Here is a 23,353-nt window from a genome sequence, read left to right as displayed (position 1 = left end):
TCGTTGAATTCCACGAAAGAGGAAAAAATCGAAGAATGAAAATAGAACGAAGTCCTATTACTTTAACATCTTTCTATCTTTCTCTTTCTCTCTTTTGTATAATTTATCTCTCATTAATACGTCGCATAATCAACGATATTAATATCTTCAATAAATTATATTCAGGTTTATATATTATAGACCACACGCGACGAGATATTACGATATGGATCACATTCCTCGTATGATTGAATTTATTTGACTTAAAACTAAACGATTATTTTTATCTTTTTCTCATTTTTTGTTTCAGAATTTTTCAAATTTACCATAGAGATGATATCAAGTATTTTTGTGGTTTCAACAATCGTTACGTTTGAAAGAAATAAATCATAATTATTGTATATATATTTCGATTTGCTTAAAATTATACCTGTATAATCTACATAATCATAATTCCATCCAATATTAATAATATGTTGATCAGTGTTCTATAATACACTTATTATAATTAATAAAATATTTTAACTGTGTTYAAWTAYTGTWWSTGAKTAAAAAATAATTATTATAATTTTTCTTTTTCTATATTTCTTTATCCCCAAATGCTATTTATTTAATTAATATAATATATCAACAAACAAAAGGATGACCATTATAATTAATAAATAAATAATAGAATACGTAGCAGTGGAAAAATAAAAATGTTTGAGTTATAAAATGAAATAAAAGATCGCTTTATAGTTGGAATAAACGAAAATAAAAGAAAGAACTAACTGTTACGATGGTTGGTTGTTGTTGTTGTTGTTGGTGGTGGTGGTGCATAAAAATCGTAAGCGTGCACGTTGATTTGAGTTACGTTTGCGATGCATCGTTCGAGGAGGGAAGATGCCAGAGGGAGAAATGTATTAAAGGGGAGTAAGAGACCGGACCGCGACCGCAAACTGATTAAATGTGGTTTGCGGACTGCCAAGGAACGCATCCGTCCTTCCACGTGCCGACTTCGACGAGATATGCCTGTTGAAATTTCATTTTTCCTCATGCGAATGTTTTCTTTCTTCTCCCCACTTATTTTTTATTCTCCCTTTTATTTGAATTTTATTTTAATCTCTTACGAAATTTTTTTCAAAGACTAATATATGTATATATTACCATCAAAGCCGAAAATCAGTCATTGCTAGTAATTCCTAGCATTACTATGAATGCAAAAAGCCTTCAGACGAATATAATACTTTGATATTCTATAGAATATCAAATTACTATTTAAACAACGTTGAAAAGAATACATTCTCGTGCACAGACACACGCAGCCATACGATCACAAAATATCAGAGATTCCAATGCTGTAAATTGTGCATCTTTGCAATTTCTTTGAAAAGTTTTGGTCAATATTTTTTATACTAAAAGTGAATAGATTTTAATAAAATTTATACTAAGTTAAAGTACACTCTTTTGTCTACGCGTAGAACACCATATCGAGTTATAAATTTAGCATGTAAAGTTCAGAAAATGTCAGAGAATGCAATGCTGTAAATTGTGCATCTTTGCAACTTTTTTGAAAAGTTTTGGTAAATATATATATATACATATGAATATTAATGGTATATATATATATGAAAATAAAATAAAAATATAATCAAAACATACGTCAATGAATAGATAAAATCTATTATAAGATTATGTAAGTTAAATTTATCTACTTTTAGGTACGAACGATCACTGACAATCACGATTTTGCAAGCGACTTTTTTTTTCTTTTTTATTATCAGTCGCTTTGAATTTCTATCAAAGACTTTTATCTCGGTATCGGTAAATCCCGATGGAAGTGATTATTGCTTATCGATATATTATATATATAATTATATATAGATACATAAATATATATAGATTTGTATTGCAAAACGGACTTTGATGCAAGAAAAAGAAAAAAAAAAAGAAAATAGTAGAAATAAAAGTAACAAACCCACCTTCACTTAACTTTACGTGTTATGTAGATCGAACGAAAAGATCTACAAAAAAAGGAATCTACAGTTTAAAAAGATAGATCTACAATACTTTAAGGTGATCCTTTATTCCTGACGTGAAACTATTCGAACTGTCAACGTAGTCATAGTCATCGTTGTCATGCGTCTGGTAAATAAAATTCTGACGCGTTATCTCGTTCGTATTATTTTTCTATTTTTTATTTCATTCTTTTTCTCATTTCGTATAATTTTTCTTTTATGCATCTATTATCTGAAAGATGAAGATACTTTTTCTCTTTTGCTTTCTAAACCCATAACTCGGGGGATTATTCTATAGATATTCCTTTATATCGAATGAACTCGTACACTATCACGATAAGTTTTGAAACGTTGTTGAACGAGAGAGGAAAAAGGAGAGAAAGAGAAAGAGAGAGAAAGAGATATGGAATTGCTTTTAACGTCAGTAGAAAACGAATTCCTACGATATCTCGGTCCACCGAGTTCCGTCAGATTATAACGGCAATTAGTAATTGCATTTTGCTCGAATGTAAGATAACGGAAAGAGAGCGCATATTTGCGATATATTAAATCGATCCTCTAACGTTGAACCATTGAAAATACTCAGTTTCTTTTCTGTTTCTTATGGTATCTATCGAAAACGTGGGAAATATGTGTCTGATTTTCGATATTAATCCTCTAAAAATAACGATACGTATTACACAGAAATAGAATAGGAGGGTTAATAGAGGGGGGATGGTGGGGGACTGAGTGGGTGAATGAATGGTTGGGAGGATTTATGGTTTTCTCTTATTTTTATTCGTCATCATCCATGATTATTTTATCTCGATCGACGAATGAGAAACATTTTTCCTGTGCCTGATTTTTCGTAACACCGAAAAACTGTAACGTAGAATGTCTACGGTTTATTTCGAAAGAAAACATAAAATAAAACGTAACCGAATAGTTTTGGTTCTTGTACGTAACCTGCTATGATTTATACACCTTCTTTTCTTTTTTGTTCTTTACGATTTTCAGGTAAATCGAACTACGTTTTAGGAACCAGAACGAAAAAAAAAGAAGAAAATAAAAACGAAACGAATGACGTTGGTTACTTGTCACAATAATTAACCTGCGTATCTTCGATTTTGAACTGATCTTAGTGGTTAAAAAAAAAACGAGTGAGAGAGAGACGACCCTTTTGCCGAATTCTCGACTTTTCTTTTTCATCGTTGAAAACGGGCCGAAACACGGAGAGATGTAAAACGCAAGGTGTAGGTAGCTCGACATACGTGTCCCAGATCTTGGAAGATAGCGAAACGGTCGGAAACGTTCGATCAAACGTGCCGAACATTTTTTTTCTTTCTTTCTTTCCTTCTTTTTTCCTTTTTTTTTATTGTTGAAGTTATACCTCTTTTAGCGCGTTCGAAAAAAAGACACACCGCGAGCGAGTTCAATTCTAAAAATGATCAAAATTCTCTATGGAAAATAAAATGATCTTACAGGATCACACGATGACCGAAGAAGTGGCATACAAAATCATGCTACCTCCTTGTACATTGATGTTATAGTAACACCACATACTAAAGGAATATGCTGCAAAGAATAAAATTTGTATGCTACCTTTTCGGACATCATACAATCCTGCAACAATATTTTATTTTCTATAGAATTTTGATAATTTGTAGAATTGGGTCACTCGTGATGGTGTGTTTTTCACAAATGTGCCAAAAGAAGTATAATTTCTTACGTGCGTGCATAAATATTCACACACACATACCCAATGTTTTTTCTCTTCAACTTCTTTTTCTTTTTCTTTTAATGGAAAATGAGAATTATGGGAATGCATGTAGGAACAAGGGATAACGGGATGAATTCGGATGAGAATCGATGGGCGTGTTTACTCGCGAGAAAAGTATATAACGTTTGAAATTGTAGAAGAAATTTGCACGCCGTTTTTAAAAGTACGAGCCTTAAATTTGTATCCAGTGTAGGGCCCGGTGCCAAGAAGAGCCTAAACCCTGTGCGTTAGGTGCCAAATTCACAGGGTCTTTCTTTTTTTTTCCATCCCTCCCCCATACCGTTTGGTACACTAACACTAACAGTAGAATCCCATTCCAAAAGAAGGTAGCAGGAGGATCACCGAGATTTGGCGACAAGATGCCGGAATTTTAACGAAACCCCGTGAACGAAGGGAATACGAGGAGGACCGGTTTTCTTGATAACATTGGGCCCCCATTGTTATCGCTTGTTCATCGCTCGTTCGCGTTGGAAGAACTAATTAAGAGACCCTAATTAATAAGCCTACCTATACTTTTATCCTTTGATTTTTTTTTTCGAAAAATCTTTTACCTTTCAATTTATTCGGATACAAACGGTGCGTTTGCTTTCATTTATCCTTTTCCTTTTTTACTTGTTCTTTTTTTAAAACCAAATCCGCATTGTTTAGAAAATATGTTTTTTTTTTGCATCAAGGTAAAATTTATATAAATAACTCGTATGTATTACGAGAATTAATATTCTATATATATAAAAAGGGAAGAAACAAGAAAATATTTCAGAGAGGTTTTTCTGAAATATTCGAAAATCGTGAAGAATGTAATGACGTTAGCTGACAACTATCAATCCTTCTTACGTTTCCCATCTTATTTTATGTTTTTTTTCCTTTATTTATAGACATTCGTACGCAATTCTCAACGCGTGTCGACAGAATTTTTGTTGCATGCCGAGCAAAATAATAATACAAAAAAAAAAAGAAAAAAACTCTAAACTCGGCGAATAGTTTGGTGGGAAGCACGCTTGTCGCGAGTAATAATAATCGATTGATAATTAATTATCTCGTTGTTGGGCAGAACAGCAGACGTAAGCCAATACCATCACCGTCATCAAAGTTTCGTCGACAGAATATTTCTCGCGTATTCGTTCGCGAACGAGAAGACGTATCGCTTTGAAATTTTACTTTCGAATTCGTATAACTCAACACACAATAATATTCGGTTGAATTATAAATTTTTTTTTATAAATTCGGTGAAAGGAATTGAGGAGAAATAAAAAAAATTGTATATTGAAAAATAAACAAGTTCGTTTTCTTTTTTTTTTTATGAACTCGCTAAGAATATTGCAGATTTTTATCGCAATGCGAAATTGAGAAAGAAGATCGTAGGATAACGTGGTAATTTTTAATTACGATGATCGAAGAGAATCTCTCAGTGAGAAAGGATCAAGGCCGGATTTACCGTTCGAGAAAAGATGGTCCTTTTTTTAGTTGCTGGTTGAACGATGTACATAATATTGACGTTCATTGAAATACATTAATAATAAAATGTTAGTGCCGTTGACTCTCACGACAAAACAAACCTTACCTCGACTGGGAGTAGTTGCGCAATTGAAGTTGTCTTAGTTGGCTCGTCATCGAATTGCTATCGAGAATCCAACGCCAAAGGCATATTCTCTTCTTCTTTTTATTCTTCTTTTTTATTTTTCCATCTACATCGAAATTGAAATAATACAAAAATTGAATAACCAAATGTAAAGAGTCAGCAAACGAAATGTATACAACTTTATTATAATTCTTTTCAAAATCTACAATCTAGTGACATTCGAGAGTAACATAACTATGGTGTTGAAGTGTGACAATGAGAGTATACAATCTAGTGAAAGTGTATCGAGTTGCATTAGGATGTAAAATTGCATCCATACATATATAACATATGCATGATATATCATTCGCTATTTATTAAACAATCTACCTTTAATTTAACAGAATAAAAATGAAAAAAAGAAAACATTCTACAGAATGATTACGGTGATACGATTATTAATCGATTTATCTACGTCGAGTGTAGATAAAAATAAAAGATAAAGAGATAAATAGAAACAAGAATTGACAAATCCATACAAAAAAAATCATATTATAAATAAACAAACAAACAAACAAATAAATAAAAGTTATAAAAGAGTATGAGAAAAGTAAAAATAAAAGTAGGGTTGAGAATGTTGAGTGGCGGGGGCGTCATGGTAAAAGTGGTAGGGATCTGGTAGTAGACAGTGGGGTGGGGAAGAAACAGGCGAATGGAGGGGCAGCCGCGTGCACGATACGAGTGGAGGGGTGGCAGGAGAGGGGTGGGGGTAGGGTCTAGGCGAGCAGCAAGAGGGCAACGGCGGCAACCAGGTAAGCGAGAAGCGAACAACACGCTAGTAGGGCTGACTCGCGCCGCTCAGAGTCTCACACGGCCCAAACCCGATACCGTACTTTATTCTTATTCTTATTCTTCATCGTCATCGAAACGTGTCGTTGTTGTGCGGTGACCATCGATTCGATATTATACTGGTCGCCCTTAGTGATCATCAGTTCAGCCCTTAACCCAGCCCTCTCATCTGAGGTGGATACGAATTCGTACGAGACCCCAATAAAGTGTTGTTCTATTCCGAAATATATAAATATAATTGTTGATTTGCCATTCAAGTTTTGATATTAATCTTGTTCAATTTTATGGCATACATTATTGGTGGATTATTTTGATTAATTGTTCGTCGTACGTGAAAAATAAAAGTTTGTTCTGTGTGTATTATATATATCTACATACACTTTTATTTTTCTTTTTTCGCATTTCATTATCTGTTTTGTTTTTTTCGGTTTCTTTTCGTTTTCGTTACATATCCCAACGATCAATTTACGATTCATCTCGTATTACGAATAGTGGAATAAGTTTATCGATGGCTGCTTGCCGAGATACGACGAGACGTTTTCACCCTGAAAGAAGACGACACCCTTGGAGAGGATAAACATCCGATTCAATAGCCAAACTGGAATTTAGTGTTCGATACTTTGGTGATTTATTTGCGAGGTGGTGCATAATAATCTGAGTATAAATTAAAGAAAAGAAAATAAACGTTTTATTTCGGAGTGATTGAGGATTTACAAAAAGAAAGAGAGAGAGAGGATCGGATAATTGTGGAAATTAGTGGAAAATTTGTTGATAAGTGTGTGAAAAAAAAAAAAGGATAGGGAAGAAGTGTGAGAGGATATAGTGAGGATAATAATAGTGTACGAGATAACAAGAGAAAAATTAGAAGATAAAAGAAGAATTAGCGGGAAACGCGTGTTTTTTAGATGCGTGGAATTTGAAAAGAGCAACCACCCACTGGCCAGCCCGACGCAATGCGTCGACGCTGCTGACGCAACGCGCCTGGATGCGTCTCACTCTGAGAACGTGAGTGTGTTTTCTAAAAAAAAAAAAAACAAAACGAAAAAACAATACAGTAGTTAGAAAAAAAAATAGATAGATAGATAGATAGATAGAGAGAGAGAGAGAAATAAAGATAGAGATAGAAAGAATTAGAAAAGGGCAACAGTGATAGTGAAAGTTGTAACCGGTTTAGTGTAAAACAACCCCCTTGTTGGAAAAAGGGGTGTAGGATCATCAAGGTGTTGTTGTATCATCTTTATTACTACAATATTATTATTATTATCATCTTGATTATTTCGTGAATTGAAATCGATTTAGTTAGAATGATTCCACGAGGATTTAAAATTCGGACGATCTCTAAATCGTCGCCCCCACGTTACTCGGACACTTGATGCCAATTTTTGTTGTTCCTTTTTGAATGATATCGAAAGAAGATATTATAAAAAGAATAAAAAGAGATGCTCGGGTTGGGTCGAGTCATCTCTATTTATTTATCGCATGTTACTCGCCGGTGATGATAATGATGATGATGATGATGATGATGTTGATGTTGATGATGATCGTGGCGAGTACACGCTCGTGTTGGTAGTGGTAGCAGTAATAGTTGATGGTGGTTTTGGTGGTGGTGGTGGTGGTGGTGGTGTTGGTGGTGTTGGTGGTGTTGGTGGTGGGTCGCGAGTGCGCACGCGACTTCACAACTTGCTGAATGATCCTGGGAGTCCCGGTTAAACGAAGCTTTGAGGGTACACGATCATTGGGATGACGTCTGCTTCGGATCACGTGCACCCTTCACGATCGTCCTCGTCTAACGCGCTACCAAATGTAAGTTTTTCGGCTACCCACACCACCTAACTATTACGGCCAATCATATCAATCGATAAATAATATTGCAAATTAATTTCAAATGTCGTTAGAGTGAAAGATAATAATGCGAAAAGTTTGACTTGCATAACGGTATACCGATGGTGTGTGCAGTGATTCTCATTCTTGGTGTTTTCCTTCATTCTCAATGACCCTTCTTATTTTATCTCTCTCTCTCTAACGTTTGTACTTCATCAAAAGGGGAGATGTATTTTAAGGGATGCAAAGAAAAATAATCGGACAGCAGGCTGTTCTAATACGACAGTTAGAAGGGCTGCAAAGATTTAATGCAGGATTATTGTACGTACCCGTATTTTAATAGTGCGGCGAACCGAAAACACTATCTCTCATCCTTCACCCTTATTCTCATTCTTCTTCGGCTCGTATTCATCCGAAGGTAGCCCGATGAACGCCTAGAACGTAACCCCCTCGTATATCGTAAGGTACGATCATGAGTTTCACTTACCAGCCCTGTTGAGGCTTCCCTTAACAACCCCTTGTAAGAATATCTTTCTCTTTCTATCGCATTTATTATGTTCTTTCGTATGGGAAACTAACGTCGTTGCTTACAATCGATCAGGATTATTTATCCTTTCTTAGTAATCTATTCCCTTGCATTTTTTTCTCTCTCTCTCTCTGTTGAAAAGAAAAAGGGAAGATTATTTTATACACCAACAACAACAACAACAACAATGTATATAATATTTCAAGATAAAAATATTGAAATAATGCGTGAATGAAATATGAATTTGGGTAAATAAAAAAAATGTTTAGTTGAAAATTGAACGATAGGAAAATTTGAAGAAGGTTATAACCAATGATGATACGACCTAGAAACTCTGATAGACTATTTCGAGAGTCGAAGATAGAACGTCACGATTTATCTATCAATGATTTATCTATCGGGCACGTGCACGAGCCAAACGAGCGCCCGGCGCTCTTATTCTTCATTGTATAGGAGGAGGAAAAGGTGGTGGTGGAGGTGGTGGTGGTGGTGGTGGTGGTGGAAGATGAAGAAAAAGAAGAATCGATTTATTTTATACCGATCAGTGTGTAACGTTAGGTGCTGCTGCCGACGTTCGAGTTCGAGTAAACACTCGATCGATGAAGAATTTGTTCGATTATCGGCTGGCGGTTGTTCGATTGTCGGTTTAAAAAAAATCAGACGATAGGTTTGCCGATAAGCTGGCATATTTTAGATAAGCGAAACGCGCAATTAAAATGCCTTATGCATGATGAGTACCGATTGATTAGGCAACTTATTATTCTCCTTTCTTTTCCCCCTACGCCACCAATTGATTTTCTTCATTATTCTTTTTCTTTGTGTTTATTTCATTCATTTTTTTTCTTTCCCCCCCCCTCCCACCTTCCCTCTTTATTTTTAATCCAATTCGAATATATTTTCTTTACTTAAAATCACGTTGCATCCGTTGTTCACGTATTTTACCAAATTATTATAACGATACGATTAAAATATGCTTATTATTATTTTATTATATAATAAAAGAAATTATTATTCGGATAATATTAAATAATATAGACGTAATTTATTCTTATTTGTATATTCTCATTGGAATATAATCGAGTAGATTTTCAGAAAAAATTCCTGATCTCTTGTCCAAATAATTTTGATCACCTATACGATTTAATCATAATTAATGGACATCACGAAATGCATTATTAAAAAAATACAAGATATACCTATGTATAACGATTTAATATTATTTTATTATAGAATAAGAATTAAACTCGTCGATTATTATTATTTATGCATGCATATTTATGATGCACATTTTAAAAAAAAAAACAAGATATATACCTATGTATAACGATTTAATATTATTTTATTATAGAATAAGAATTAAACTCGTCGATTATTATTATTTATGCATGCATATTTATGATGCACATTTTAAAAAAAAAAACAAGATATATACCTATGTATAACGATTAGAATTGAACCTGAATTTTATCCCCTCGTACTGTATAACGAAAACAACGATAACAACAAAGACGTATATATATATATACGATAAACCTTTCACGAGTCGCTGCCTTTGAAAGCATAATTTTCCGTTTTAACGGCTCTTCGGTTGGCTCTTATCTATGGGAGTAAAGCGTGTTTACCTCCAAACAAACGGCACGCGCGTATTCCTCGTCATCGTCATCCTCATCGATAGAAAGTTAACTCAATCGCGTTGTTAATTTCCGGTTATTAAAGTTCATAGAAGAAAAAAATAAAAAGAAAGGAAGGCAGGGCAGGGCAGGGCACGTTGCGTTCATTGATTCGAGAAAAACCGATGATTCTCGACGAAAATCACCTAACCAGAATCTTTATTCGGGTCAACAACGATGTTTACGACCTGTACGCGTTCGAAAAGACAAAGATGAAGAAAATCTAGAAGAAGAATAAGATGATAGAGTGCAGAGAAAGACAGAGAGATGAAGTAAAAATAAAAAAATGAAAAAATAAAAAAGAAAAAGGCAAGTTTTCCTTGTTACGACCTCGATGACGAAGATAGCAGCAGGTGGGAGTACGTCAAGAGTATCTCTCTCTTTTTCTTTCTTTCTTTCTTGTTCCTTCTGTTCTCTCCTCTCTTATCTCACTCACTCGTTCTCGACCTACGCCATGTACTGGCAAACATTGTAAATCGCACACCACGGTACGTGTGCTAATATGAATAACGAGCGAACAGAGGAAAGATTTTAGCGTGCACCCCACCCCTACTCGATTCTCATCGATTTTACTCGATTCTCTTGCACTTTGTTCGAGAGTTAGAAACAACGTTGAGGAGGATACCCGACAACTCTGTTCGATCATTTTTTTATAATCGTTAAATCAGTAGTATTTTTTTCTTCTAATACAGGGATGAAGAGAGAGAGAGAGAGAGAGAGGAATCTTGATTGTCTCAACTTTTATGATCTTACAAATCTTTTTTCATCGTCTATTTTTATCATTTTTTTTTTCTTAAATAATCGTCTTCTTTATGATCGCGTTAATCGTTCCTAACTTGTCGGAAGTATACGCGAAACGTTGTTTTTTTTATCTTTACGGAAATCTAATATCCTTCTCACGAACGTCAAGGTGTACAAGAACTTATGGTTAATTCATTTGCTAGGTTTTTTATTTTTTTAATTCTCAAGAATATCTTTCTTCGAATCGTCTATCTATTTCTACTATTATTACTTATTGTCTGATGCAATACACCTTCTTTTTTTCTTGTTCAATATTTATTTACATTTTTTTTTCATTGGAAAAGATCTCTCTCTCTCTCTCTCGACGACAACGACGAGAATAAAGTTTTAAAGTGGATGTAACGCAATTAGGGTGGGGAATCGATCGAAAACGTTGAAAGCATCCTTTACGAAATTTCAACGTTCTCTTTTATCGAATCATTCTCTTTCCTGTTGATGCAATTTTAGGAAACAGTATCAGGTTTTTTCGTTTTTTAATGAAGTTATTCGAATTCTTAGTCTAAAATTGATCAATCGAATTGTATCTTATATCGAAATATTTTCCATAGAATGATATTACTTTGAGATAATTTATTATTATTGTTATAATTTGATAATAGAAATTAAAATATTTATAAAATGTGAAATATTCGTAGAGTGTAGTCAACTTACGACCTCACGATCTGATTAATTGATAATTCATTTAAAAGCCACTTAACCCGATGCCCGTTACGATGGAAAAGAGAAAGAGAGTCAGTAACTTTACGTTGGCTCTCGTTCAGAGTCAGAAGCGTTCGGAACAAAGTATTCGACCCTTTTGGTCCCTAATAGAAGATCCATTACCTTTATCGTCGTCCTTGTCTACGAGTTGCCGGGTCAAGCAAGCAAGCAAGCAAGCAAGCAAGCACTTTGTCGCGTCTCGTTCAACCGAGAAAGTTATGAGAGTAAAGTCCTGATTTTCCCTCGTGAACTCGGTAATTTGGTCAATTACAAGGTTCGATAACGTGCTAAGTAAAGGTATTCGTTTACGAGTAAAAGATAATTTTGTTCTTCTCCTTGTATAACTTTCGACAGGTGTATATTTTTCTATCTTCTTTATCTTTCTTTCTTTTAAAGTCACTTAAGATTTTCGATCTTTTAGAAAAACCCCTTTATAGATTTCGGTCAATAATTTCGGCATTTCAAACTTTTCGATAAACGAGAATGAAAACTTTTCATTGTATCGGTTGTCTCAAGTAATGTCTATAAAAATGAAATCTAAAGAAAGATAATACAATCGAGATGAGGTGGATGGGGGGAACAGGTAAATAAATGTCACCACCACCACGTTGTTGCATTCCAAAGATTTCTTTGCGAATGGATTGGTCGACGAGCAACGATTCTTTAAACGTCATAGAAAATTCTTCTTAACCGTGCCGAGTAAGAATACAAAACAACAACAGAAAAAAAAAACAAATTAAGCAAAAGAGGGTTCGTTCGTACGACCGCGAGAAACGACAAACACGTAGCAAGGCGTAATTCTACGCCTGAGTTGTGGGTATCGTTTGTTCAATTCTTTTACTAACTAATACGCTAGAAAGTTATTATCGAGCACGTACGCATAATTCTCGTAGCCCGATAACGCGCGTTACGCTTTAACTCGCGCGATTGCCATCGAAACTTATGAGAAGTAAGAGGAAGGAAGGGAACAACTAGGTGCATGCGTGTATGCATGCGTGCATACTTGAATGCGTGAGTGCATGCATGCACGGATCGAATCAACTTACAAAGACTCCGAGCGGTTCGTTTCAAACAGAAATCATCATCCACCTCCTCCTCCTCCTCCTGTTATTTCTTTTCTTACTTGTGCATAAGATTCTTTTGAAAATAATAATCAACATAAAAGGGGAATACAAGATCTTGACGGTCTTGTTTAATCGATTATGGTTTTCTTTGCCCACGTGACACACCTTGGCGCCAGTTGTTCATTCGTTCATTCATTTGTTCACGTAAAGAGTAAGATTGCTGCATTTTCAAATGCCATTTAATCCAAGATAAATCAATCAATCTAACGTGCAATTCTCATTTTTCTGAACCTTTTGGGTGCAGAATACTTTTAACCGAATTGTTTTCTACGAATGAAATATTATATATCTAATAATTACAATTTTTCTTTTTAACAATATCTATATTTTCACTTGACAAGATACAACAATAAATATTACATTATTTTACACTCACATTTGATAAAAAAAAATACGCGCAGGTATGAACCCATAGTACTCAAAAGGGTTAAATAAAATTAAACAATCTCCCCCATCTTCCACCCCTTATAATAACCCAAAGAAACAAAAGAAAACTATTGTTCCCCTCCTTCATACATTACTTTATTTTTCTCATTTATCGTTCGATATTTTCTCTCTCCCTCTCTCTCCCTCTTTCTTGTGGGGTCCGGTAGAACGTAAAGGGACGTTCGTGCACGCACGGACTATAGATCCGTGCCTATTAACGGGACTTCCGGGAAACGAGGAGAGTTATGCACCGAACGGTCGAAACTATCAAGTCAAAAGAAGAAAGATAGAATGAGAAGGGACGGGGTAGGGTGTGGGCGGGGGTGTGGGGGTGGTTTAGCCGCGAATAAATCGATAATTCTCTCTCTCTCTTTCTTTCTTTCTCTTTCTCTTCGTTGGTCTTCTTTGTAAACGTGGAGTTCTCCTTCGGTCGCGCTTAACTTCGATCCAGTTCACTGCCATTCGCAGGGGGGCGGTGGGGGTAGGGAAGGGGGAAGGGGGTGGTGGACGACGAGTACGGGTCACCAGATACAAAGTCCGGCGCCGACAACGTCTCCGGGGAGATAAATCGACGATATTCTGCCGAACGAGTAGTAGAAGAAGAATAAGAAGAAGAAGAATAAGAAGAAGAAGAAGAAGAAGAATGACGACGACAAAGCTAACCGATGATCGATCGATTCTTATTTTCCTTGCAACAGCCCATTCCTCCTCAAATCCCCCCGCTCCTAAGACCACCCCAAACCTAAAGCCCCAATAAGAGGGACAAAATATTTTCGCGAGAGTTTACAGTCTTCCCTTGTGAGAATCTTTCTAAGAACTGTGAAGGGTTCTTTCATATTTTTTTTTTATAAATAAGTGTCAATCCATACAAAGTAAAAATTGTCCCTTTTTTATATCCGTTCCTCGACAGGATATTCTCTTTCTTCATTTTTTCTCTCTCATCGATCATTTTATTGATTTATTTATATTTTTTTTCGGATTAATTCTTATTCGATTTCAAGCCTGGACTCGTCATAATAATATCATAGCCATGCCTAAATATACCTGACTCATCATTGATCGTGAAATTTTTCCTACTAGTATAAATTCACAATCGCTTTTCTTTTCTATTTTTGATTGTACTATTATTGCTTAGAAAATACAAATGAAAGATCAATGAATCGAATATAATATAGTATTATTGTACGAAAACGATGTGAAAATAATGAAGTTCATATTGTTCTCGATTGACTTATACGTTTTATTAGAAATTAATGCGGGAACACGTTTTCCATTATTATTCTTAACAAACGAGTAAAAAAAAGGTATATAGAAAAAAGGGAAAGGAAAAGAAAAAAAAAAGTAACAAAAGATTTCCCTTTTTTTCTTCACGCGTTCATTCAACGTTAGAATAAATTGTATCCACCTATTGTCGTTGAAATTATTCGGTCTCGCGAGCAAAACGAGCCAACAAAATTCGAGAGGCAGGAGATGCATCGAGATCATCTTGGGGAGGGTGAGAGGGGGTTGGAAAGGAGGTCTATTGCACTTTTAATGTCATCCCTTTTTTTCCTGGGAAACGTCCAAGAAACAAACGCGAGAAGAAACATATGGACCCCCATCCCAGCACACGCGTATCTTTCTTCTTTTCTTGTGCGTAACACAAAACAACAAAATAAAAAGGAAAGGAAAAGAGAAGAGGATCATTTTCTCATCCCCTAATATTCTTTCTCTCTCTCTCTCTCCCGTCCGTGGTATTAACGCAACTGAAAGAGTGTGTGAATATGAGAGAAAGAGAGAGAAAGAGAGACTGGGTTCTTCCACCCACGCGTTCGCGTGGCAGCAGACGGGCTCTTATTGTTCTTCGATAGTCGAGCACGCGACACACGACAAGCCTCCTCTTCTCGTAATCGATTAAGCGTCGTACCTTCCACGTGTCGCATAAACGCCCCCTCCTCCTCCTCATCCTTTTTTATTTTTATTTTTATTTTTTCATTTACACGCGTTTATTATTCTCTCCCGACACACGTTGAAACGAAACCTCCTCTTTTCTTTCTTTCTGTTTCTCACGGTATGTGTGTATGTGTGTGTGTGTTGCTGTCGTCACGCGTATTATTTTTATCTTCTTTTCTTTACGGTTCCTCCCCAATTCGTATGACAATGGGATTTGCGCATAGATTAAACAACCCTTAGGAGGGTGTATTGTTTTGTTTTCTCATATTTTTGTGTTCTTTTCTTTTACGAATTATTTTCGAATCATAGACAGAAATATCGACATTTTTCCTCGTAATATTAGTAGTAATATGTTACTTACGTCATTGTATAATACGTCATAGTTACCTATGAATGAATGAATGAATGAACGAAGGGAAAGAGACCTTAAAGTTGGGAACAAAAATTTTAAATAAAGATAGGATATCATTGATTTGCATTGGTGCAGGAAAGAATATCGACTGAACTTACTCTCGTCTTTCGTACATTTTTTTTTTCTTCTTCTTCTTTTTCTTTAGTACGTACGAGAAACTCGTCGACTATAAACGGGCGGCTGGAATTCACTTTTATTCTTTTAACGCGAATATTTTCTCTCTCTCTCTCTCGATTACGACAACTTTGTTCGGATTATGCGACTTCTTGGAATGGCTTTTGCCGAACTATCGATCGTACCTTAGTTCGTTAACAATTCGAAAGTCTCGTACGATGTCGTATATGTGACTAAGAGAACTAAAAAGAAAAGAGAAAAAAAAAAGAAATAAAAAGAGAGAAAGAGAAGGGAAAGGGGAAAGGGTAGGGAAAGGGTGGAACGAGTTCGATGGGAGCTTTTGTATGATATTACAGCGTGCACCACGATAACGATCTTCAAAAGCACGTAAGTTCGTGTCGGTTCGAGTCCGAAGTTTCTCGAAAATTATGATTGTTTCGCGGTAATACAATTTGCATAAATTCTCGTGCATACAAGTACGATCAGCCAACCACAAACCTAGCACTATATCTATACAATATCGTTGATCCTCATCGTCGTAATAGCAAAAGTTTCACAAACATTTCATTTACATTTCTTACCGTCTATTACTTTTTATAAAATGGAAACTGAATCAGCAGAAAAAAATATATATAGTGATTAAAAAAGAGAATATGAAAGAAAGGAAAAATGGTTAATATACGATAAAAATTTACGTGATCATTAAGAAAGAGAAAAAGAAAGGGTGAGTGGGGGATGGGGTGGGGTGGGGAGATAGGAAAAAAGGAAAGGCCCACGAGATCGGTCCGATATTAATTCTACTTGTTCGTGAAAGTTCGGTTACGTACGCGAGTGGGAGGATCTTTAGAGGAATCCGGTCGAGGATAAAATGGCCGACTCCGATGTGTGATCATTTTCCCATCACTAATTAATAAATCTTACAATCAAAAGTACTTTATTTTACTCTGTTCTTATTCTTCTTCTTTTTACTTCAAAGAATTGTTATTGTTTTACCTTGTTGTATTTTAGATGCAACGTTTAACCAATAATCATGCATTGAAATCAAATTGACGTGAAATAATAATAAACGGGAAAATGCGATTAGCAAATATATGAAAATAATTGCAGCGAATTTTTTTCGGACAAGGAGAACAAACGATGGGGTGCAAATTGGCCTGCACGTTGATAGGTTCAATTAAAAAGTCAATCAACTCGTAGTAATCGTGCACTCGTCGTTGACTATACTGAGAAGTGTAAAATAAGTAGAAGGAAAAGTTCAGAATGATGCAAAAAAAAATCATTCATCGGCACGCTTCGTGTTCTACACCCTCGTCTTTGATTTTCAACATTTCGTATACCACCATAATAGTATAAAACTAGGAACGATAATTACACATTTTCGCGTTTATTCAATGATAATATAGTATAATCGAAAAACAAAATCAAAATGAAATAAAAAATAGCATGCAAGTGAATATTTTTCTTGCCTGAAAAATCGTCTCTTTCATAAACTTTATACACAATATTTCGATGAGCATGATGGCGTATACGCGATGTAAAGCAGGAAAATAACGATCGCATAAACTCGGACTATTCGTGTAAAATATATATATATATATATACAGAAGCAGAGTGTAGAAAACGAAGAGAAAAAATGAGAGAAAGAGAGAGAGAGAGAGAGAGAGAGAGAGAAGATGGATGGTGGAATATTTGTGTCGAGTAGCTTGCATCTCGGTCAGTGGAGTAACCAGTCTGAGAGTAGAGCTCGTAAAAGGGGTTCGTTCGATCAGGCAGCCCTTCATGAAGCGTGCGTTAGCCCTACAAAGCCCTTCAGAATAGCGTAAATCTCTCTCTCTCTCTCTCTCTCTCTTTGTCTCTCATCTTTTTTCTTCTTCCTTTCCCCTTCTAACAACCGTATCGTTAATGATCGTGTAAATCACGAGGAACGACCAAGTAGCACGGAACGTACGTAAAAGTTACAGACGTTTCCTTTACTCTCTCTCTCTCTATCTCTCTCACTCTCATACATTTTCAGTCAAAAAGGGGGATGGTAAAGAAAGAATAAGAAGAAAATAAGAAAGAAAAAAAACAGTCATCGAACCCCTGGCGTATTTCTCGTTATCGTCGCGTCGCGTGACGTCATTCGGTTCAAGAATTTCATCCCTCCTTAAGCTTCCTATCAAATAACCAACCCCCCCGTCCCCCCCCCACCCAACCCTATTTGTTTCTTTTTCTTTCGAAAGGAGGAAAGAAAAGACGTCGCCCCGTGCCTTGACGGCATGCAATCAATTTTTATGCTTCCACGTTGTTGTAACTGTGCGTCGCGAACGGAAAACAGGTAGGGGGAGGAAGGAGATGAAATGGGGTGGATAATGGCCGTCCAACTTCAGAGACAATATCCACGAAGATTCCTCTCCTTTTTCTTTCTCTGTTTCTCTTTCTTTCTCTTTCACATATTATAGTCGTCATTGTTCTACTCCGCCTCCTACGAGAAACAAATTTTTATGTCCTTTCCTTAACTAGAAATAAAACTCTTTCGTTCGATTAATCTTTTTTATTCTATTTTCTTTTCTTTTTTCGATCTCTTATATATTATTTTTTTTGTATCTTCAACACTGCAACCTTTCGCAAGTATCTTCTGTTCGCATCGTGCCGAATTAATAATACTTATGATTACTTTTTCGTTTCTTTGTAATTTATTTATTTTTGTTTTCTTTTCTCCTCTTACACGAAAAAAGAGTAATATTTCTCTTTAACTCTTTCTCTTTCTTTTTATTTATTTATTTATTTATTTCTAGTTGCACATAGATATTCGGACAACGTCGAGTCGTAATTCCTTGTACACGGTCTTTTCATACATTGAGCATACGAGGAAGCGATAAAGTCTTTCGCGAAACGTTACGAAGAAGTTACTAGCAAGTTTTACGGCTAACTTTTCTATGTGTACGGGAACGAAGAAAACGGTTCCTTCACGTTAAAACGACACTTCCCAGTTCGTGGATTCTTTCCTGCCACGAGAACGATATGATGATGTTAAATTTCTTTCTCTCTCTCTTTCTCTTTTTATTTTTTCTTTTTTTCTTTCATCTCGAGTCAAGAAAAAGAAAATGAGAAAGGAAGGAAAGAATTTGTTCTATCGGGTGTAACAATCTTCCATTATTGAGAGTCCTGTTTACAAATTGAACTCACCAAATCGTTCGTACCACCCTACTTTCCTCCCACCCCGATTCCCTTTTCACCTCCCCGATTTTCATCTACCCTTTCTCACCCATCCTCTTGTCTTCAACGAGCCCGGCCATCGACTTTACTTCGGAGCATTGCCTTTTTCTGTTCTCTTCAAGTCCATCAGCACCGAGAAAGATATCCAGAATCCTCGTACCTCCCTTATTCTCTTGATTCTCCTTTTTCTTCATTCTCTTTCTCTCTTTCTAAGGTGCCTCCGAAGAAGTCACTTCTAGTTCTACCAAGTTTTCGGGCGCCAAAGTATCGGTCATGGTGGAAAACTTTATTCCGCTGACTTGTCCGTTGAGTTCCTTTCGCGTCTTGTTTTGTCCGGCTTTACCTATTCCATTCCATTCCTCCCCCCTAAACTCTCCTCTTCCTACTACTATTACTACTATTTTCTTTCGATCTTTTTATATGTATATCTATCTTTTTCTTTCTTTCTGTTCGTTCAATTCCAAGACGGCCGTCGAACTCCAGAAACCTATCACGTAACTCTTAAAAGAACGGTTCTTCCCCGTGTTACTCAAAAATTCGCTAAAACGAGCTTCGCTGAGTTGTTTTACGGTAGGACAGTTTCATCCGTTTATGCAAATCAACCCGTTACCGTTTTCGAAGATTGATTATTCTATTCTTTGAGAAAAAGCAGAAACTGACAATCAAACAAACAAACAGACAGGTAGACAGATAAGAAGAAGAAAAAAAAATGATGCAATGAACTCTTCATTCGATGCAAATTTTGCTTTCTCTTTAGTAAATGTGCATAATTTTCTTAAATTCCTTCGTGGAAATGCACGTTAACACCTTATACACAGGAAATTGACATAAATATTTTATTAATTCTTTTTTCGAAACATTGTATAATACCCAACCTGAATTTTTTCATTCTAAATACCTGTCTACCGGTTCAACATACACTCATAAGTTTTCCTAAATGCTTGTAATGAATATTTGATTTTTGTTTTTTTTATTTAAGAACCACGAATCACACTCTGCTACCCCATGGGTACAATAAATATATATTAATATCCTAAATATATTCTTAAGAGATTTTTAAGTAATTCAATTTCAGACTTTGTCAGAACTTTGACATTTATTTTGATTCATCTTCTTACAGTTAGCTCATGTAATACGATATAAGTTTGATAAGGAAATATCAATACGTCAATTGCATTCTTCTAGTCGACATAAAGTATCTTGTGCAACGTTATAGTGTAATCGTTGAGTGAATAGTAGTAACATGTATATATAGACTAACACAAACGACTAACTCCTTGAGAAGGGTCAGTGATCGGGAGACTAAATATTTAGAGCGTCGAGACGGTATCGAAAGTATTCTCTGGCATCTCTTCAGCGAAAGAACGATAACCGTTCGAGATATCGATTTTAAAAAATCAACTCTGCGAAATGTTTCTGCTTGTAACGTACTAGCGACACGGGATAATCTCGATCATTTATATTCATATCAAATAAATAATCTTAATTTTTATACATCGTTGAGATTTTTCGGTAAAGTCAAACTCAATTTGTTGGTCTGTAACAAAGTTTTACAAATTTATTTATTTACTACATCATATTTATAGCATTTATAGTTTTATCTTTTCTTCCCCGTTACATTTTTTCTTTTTATTATTAAATTACCTATCTTTATTATTGCATTAAACATTTCTTTTCTTATTCGTTTATCAAAATTTCATCCGAATTTCTTCCTTTCTTAAAATCTTTATTGTTCGTTTTGGATACTCTTACGAAAATATATCTGATATTTGTCTAACGTCATATTTTCGGAAGACGGGAAATATTTAAATGCGAATCATTCGATTATTAATTGTTCGAGCGTAAACGAGAAATAAGAGAAGTCGATTCGAAAGAATGAAACATTTGTTTTCGTGATACGATAATATCTAACTTGACAAATATCACACCAGTCGTACAAAGATAACCAGATACCCCATCATCATCATCATCATTATCATAGTCATAGTCATTGTCAGACTGCTTGGCTGCAACATTTTCAAAGATGATCACTTTGGTTCACCCAATTTCTAAATAAACATAGAACACTTTTTAACAAGATACTTTTAGTTAATAACATATTCATGTAATATACATACATGTATGGTGTATAACTTGTATGGTGTTATTTGAACGAGTGATCGTATACTTGCGTAATAAAAGTCACCGCTACTTTTTTTTTTTCTTTTTTTATTTCCCTTTTTTCGATTATTATTTCTTTTCGATTCTTTCTCTCGTATCTTCCCGTTATCTTTCGAAGAAAATAAAAAGAAGGTGGTGGAGGAGGTGGAGGAGAAAGATCGGAAGGCGGTTTCGAGTCTTGGAAACTCTCGACGCACATCGCCCGGTTGACTTTCGAGTGTGCTTCACAGCATTCTTCGTGGGAAAACCAAACAAACATCTTCAGTTCACGACGCGGGCGGCCTGGACGTTTAGTTACGCAGTAACCGCCAAGTATTTCTCGTCGCCAGTATTATTGACTGCCCGTTCTAAACCAACGGGAATAAGGAACAAAGTCTTGGAAGTTACTTTTTCAAAAAATAAAAAAAACTATCAATAATTTCACCATGTACGACAAACCACCTCAAACGCGTTACGTTTAACTCGAGCATTTTTTCAAATAAGTTTTCTGTTTCCTATAGAAGAAATTATATCAATATTCTTATGATGTAAGATTGATATAGTATGGGGTACTTTGGTATAATCGATTTAAAGGGAAGATCTCGAGTATAATATTACCGAAAAAAGAATATTACGATACGTAACTAGATTTCATAACGCATTAGTGGGACCACCTACCAAGAAGAGAATCCATGCGTGTTTTCGTGCTCTTACCAACTGCAAATTTGGAGTTTCACGCGTTAAGTGATCGTGACTCTGTTAATAACCCCATCGATTAAGCTTTACACTTCCCTCTCTTCTCTTTATTTTTATTTCGCGTGTAAAAGGGATCTACCCAAGACTCCTCAGGTATCCTTAATGGGCCTGTTATTTCGCAGTTCGCAATTACACACTCAATCGGGAGTGGGAATAATCATTCCCTTAGCGATATATCAGAATTCTAACTGATAATCAGACGAGCATACGTTAAGAATGAACGAGTCACGCGTGCATGAATTCGAGTTCGTTATTTATGCATCTTTCTTTCTATCTTTTTCTTTTGCTTTCTCGATGAGTAGGCATGACCTATCACGGGAATCGATTTTCGTTCGTTCGTTCCTTCTCGAAAACATACCGTCACGTTCATTCTCATCTTCTTTATGAATGACAAATCACGGGTACCTAACTCTCGTTTGTAAATGAGTAGTGTTGAAAAAAGGAATAAATCGGAGGTTAACCGTTCGTAAAAGAACAAATTTGCACTCTCGAGAAATCGGTTTAAAAGAAGATACATATGTATGCATGCATGTATATTATTTATATTAATTGAGAGAGAGAGAGAGAGTGAGAGAGAGAAATCATACAATGTAAACGAAACAGAAGAACTTAATTACAATGGTGATCGATAATATTCCGATTATTCGCGATTAATCGAACAAAATGAGAAAATATTTATGAAAGATAAATGCAGTTCAACGTTTGCACGAATACGGTGACAGGTTATTAAAGTTTCAGCCATACTCTACTTATGGTTACGATCGATCGATCGATCGATCAATCCTTCGGATTAATCTTCATCGATTATCTTTCTCGTTTTGATATTATATTCGAAATCTCGTCAGACATGAATAAAGTATTTCATTTTTCGTTATATTATATTTCATTACGATATATTATGAAAAAACTTTGCAGTCAAGTTGATTTTCTTTATTTCTTTTTTTTTTTTATTACTACAAGTTTAAGCATAAGTTTTATATAAGGGGGTGGAGGGAAGTGGGGAAACTCGGAAAATACTTTTGATCTATAAGCATGAAAAGTATAAAAACTATCGTACGATACGACGTTGCAGAAAGATCGTAAAATAAATAGAAAAGAAATGTTCTATTTCGAATCTGACGAAAGTCTGCCAACAGACCGATTTATCGAGCCGCGATTCTTGGATTATACGAAACCGCGAAACGATTTTTGTCCTTTTCCTACAAGCTGTTTCCCTTGGCAAAAGCGACTTAATGTCTCCTTAATGGCCACGATAAAGTACGTTCATACACGTTTCGTGCCAGTCCAATGCGTTGAAAGTCTACGCACTCATCTTCTCATTCAACAAAAGAAAAAGAAAAAAACACGAAGAAAAAATAATAAAACGGAAGAAAGAAAAATGAGAAATAATACTAAGAGATCTCGAACATCCGAAAATAATCCAATGAAACAATATATATATATAGAAACAATTCATAAAAATTTCGGTCTCTAATAATCACATTTTCATGATTTTCATATTAAATTAATATACAAACTTTTTTCTAAGCGTAGAATACTTTGTCGAGATATAAATCGATCAGCAAAGGTTCATAAAATGTCAGAGAATGCAAT

General features: G+C 35.4%; 1 protein-coding gene and 1 long non-coding RNA gene across 4 annotated transcripts in view; one reads left to right on the top strand and one right to left on the bottom strand.

The window, feature by feature from the left end:
• The window catches only part of LOC106791662 (fibroblast growth factor 17), a 104,474-nt gene that overhangs the window by 45,238 nt on the left and 35,883 nt on the right, over nucleotides 1-23,353 (top strand). The window contains exon 1 of one of the 3 annotated variants that reach the window (XM_014757483.1): nucleotides 6,107-7,147. The exons of 1 other annotated variant lie outside the window; for it this stretch is intronic. In XM_014757483.1, the coding sequence (XP_014612969.1) occupies nucleotides 7,128-7,147 (20 nt within the window). In that variant the 5' untranslated portion in view covers nucleotides 6,107-7,127. Of the gene's footprint in view, nucleotides 1-6,106; nucleotides 7,148-7,205; nucleotides 7,946-23,353 lie in introns of those variants that run through there. One more of the 3 variants, XM_014757486.1, reaches the window with a different exon arrangement.
• Nucleotides 7,907-8,601, bottom strand: LOC106791663. Its single transcript, XR_001382209.1, has 4 exons — nucleotides 8,451-8,601; nucleotides 8,293-8,397; nucleotides 8,084-8,173; nucleotides 7,907-7,975 (listed from the first exon to the last, which is right to left on the bottom strand). It is a non-coding gene; the product is annotated as an uncharacterized LOC106791663 (long non-coding RNA).

The sequence above is a fragment of the Polistes canadensis genome, unplaced genomic scaffold (genome assembly GCF_001313835.1).
Source record: "Polistes canadensis isolate GaletaPanama2010 unplaced genomic scaffold, ASM131383v1 scaffold_329, whole genome shotgun sequence".
NCBI classification, from domain to species: domain Eukaryota; kingdom Metazoa; phylum Arthropoda; class Insecta; order Hymenoptera; family Vespidae; genus Polistes; species Polistes canadensis.
The sequence above is the reverse complement of the archived record's forward strand: the minus strand, read 5'-3'. Positions and strand labels throughout refer to the sequence as shown.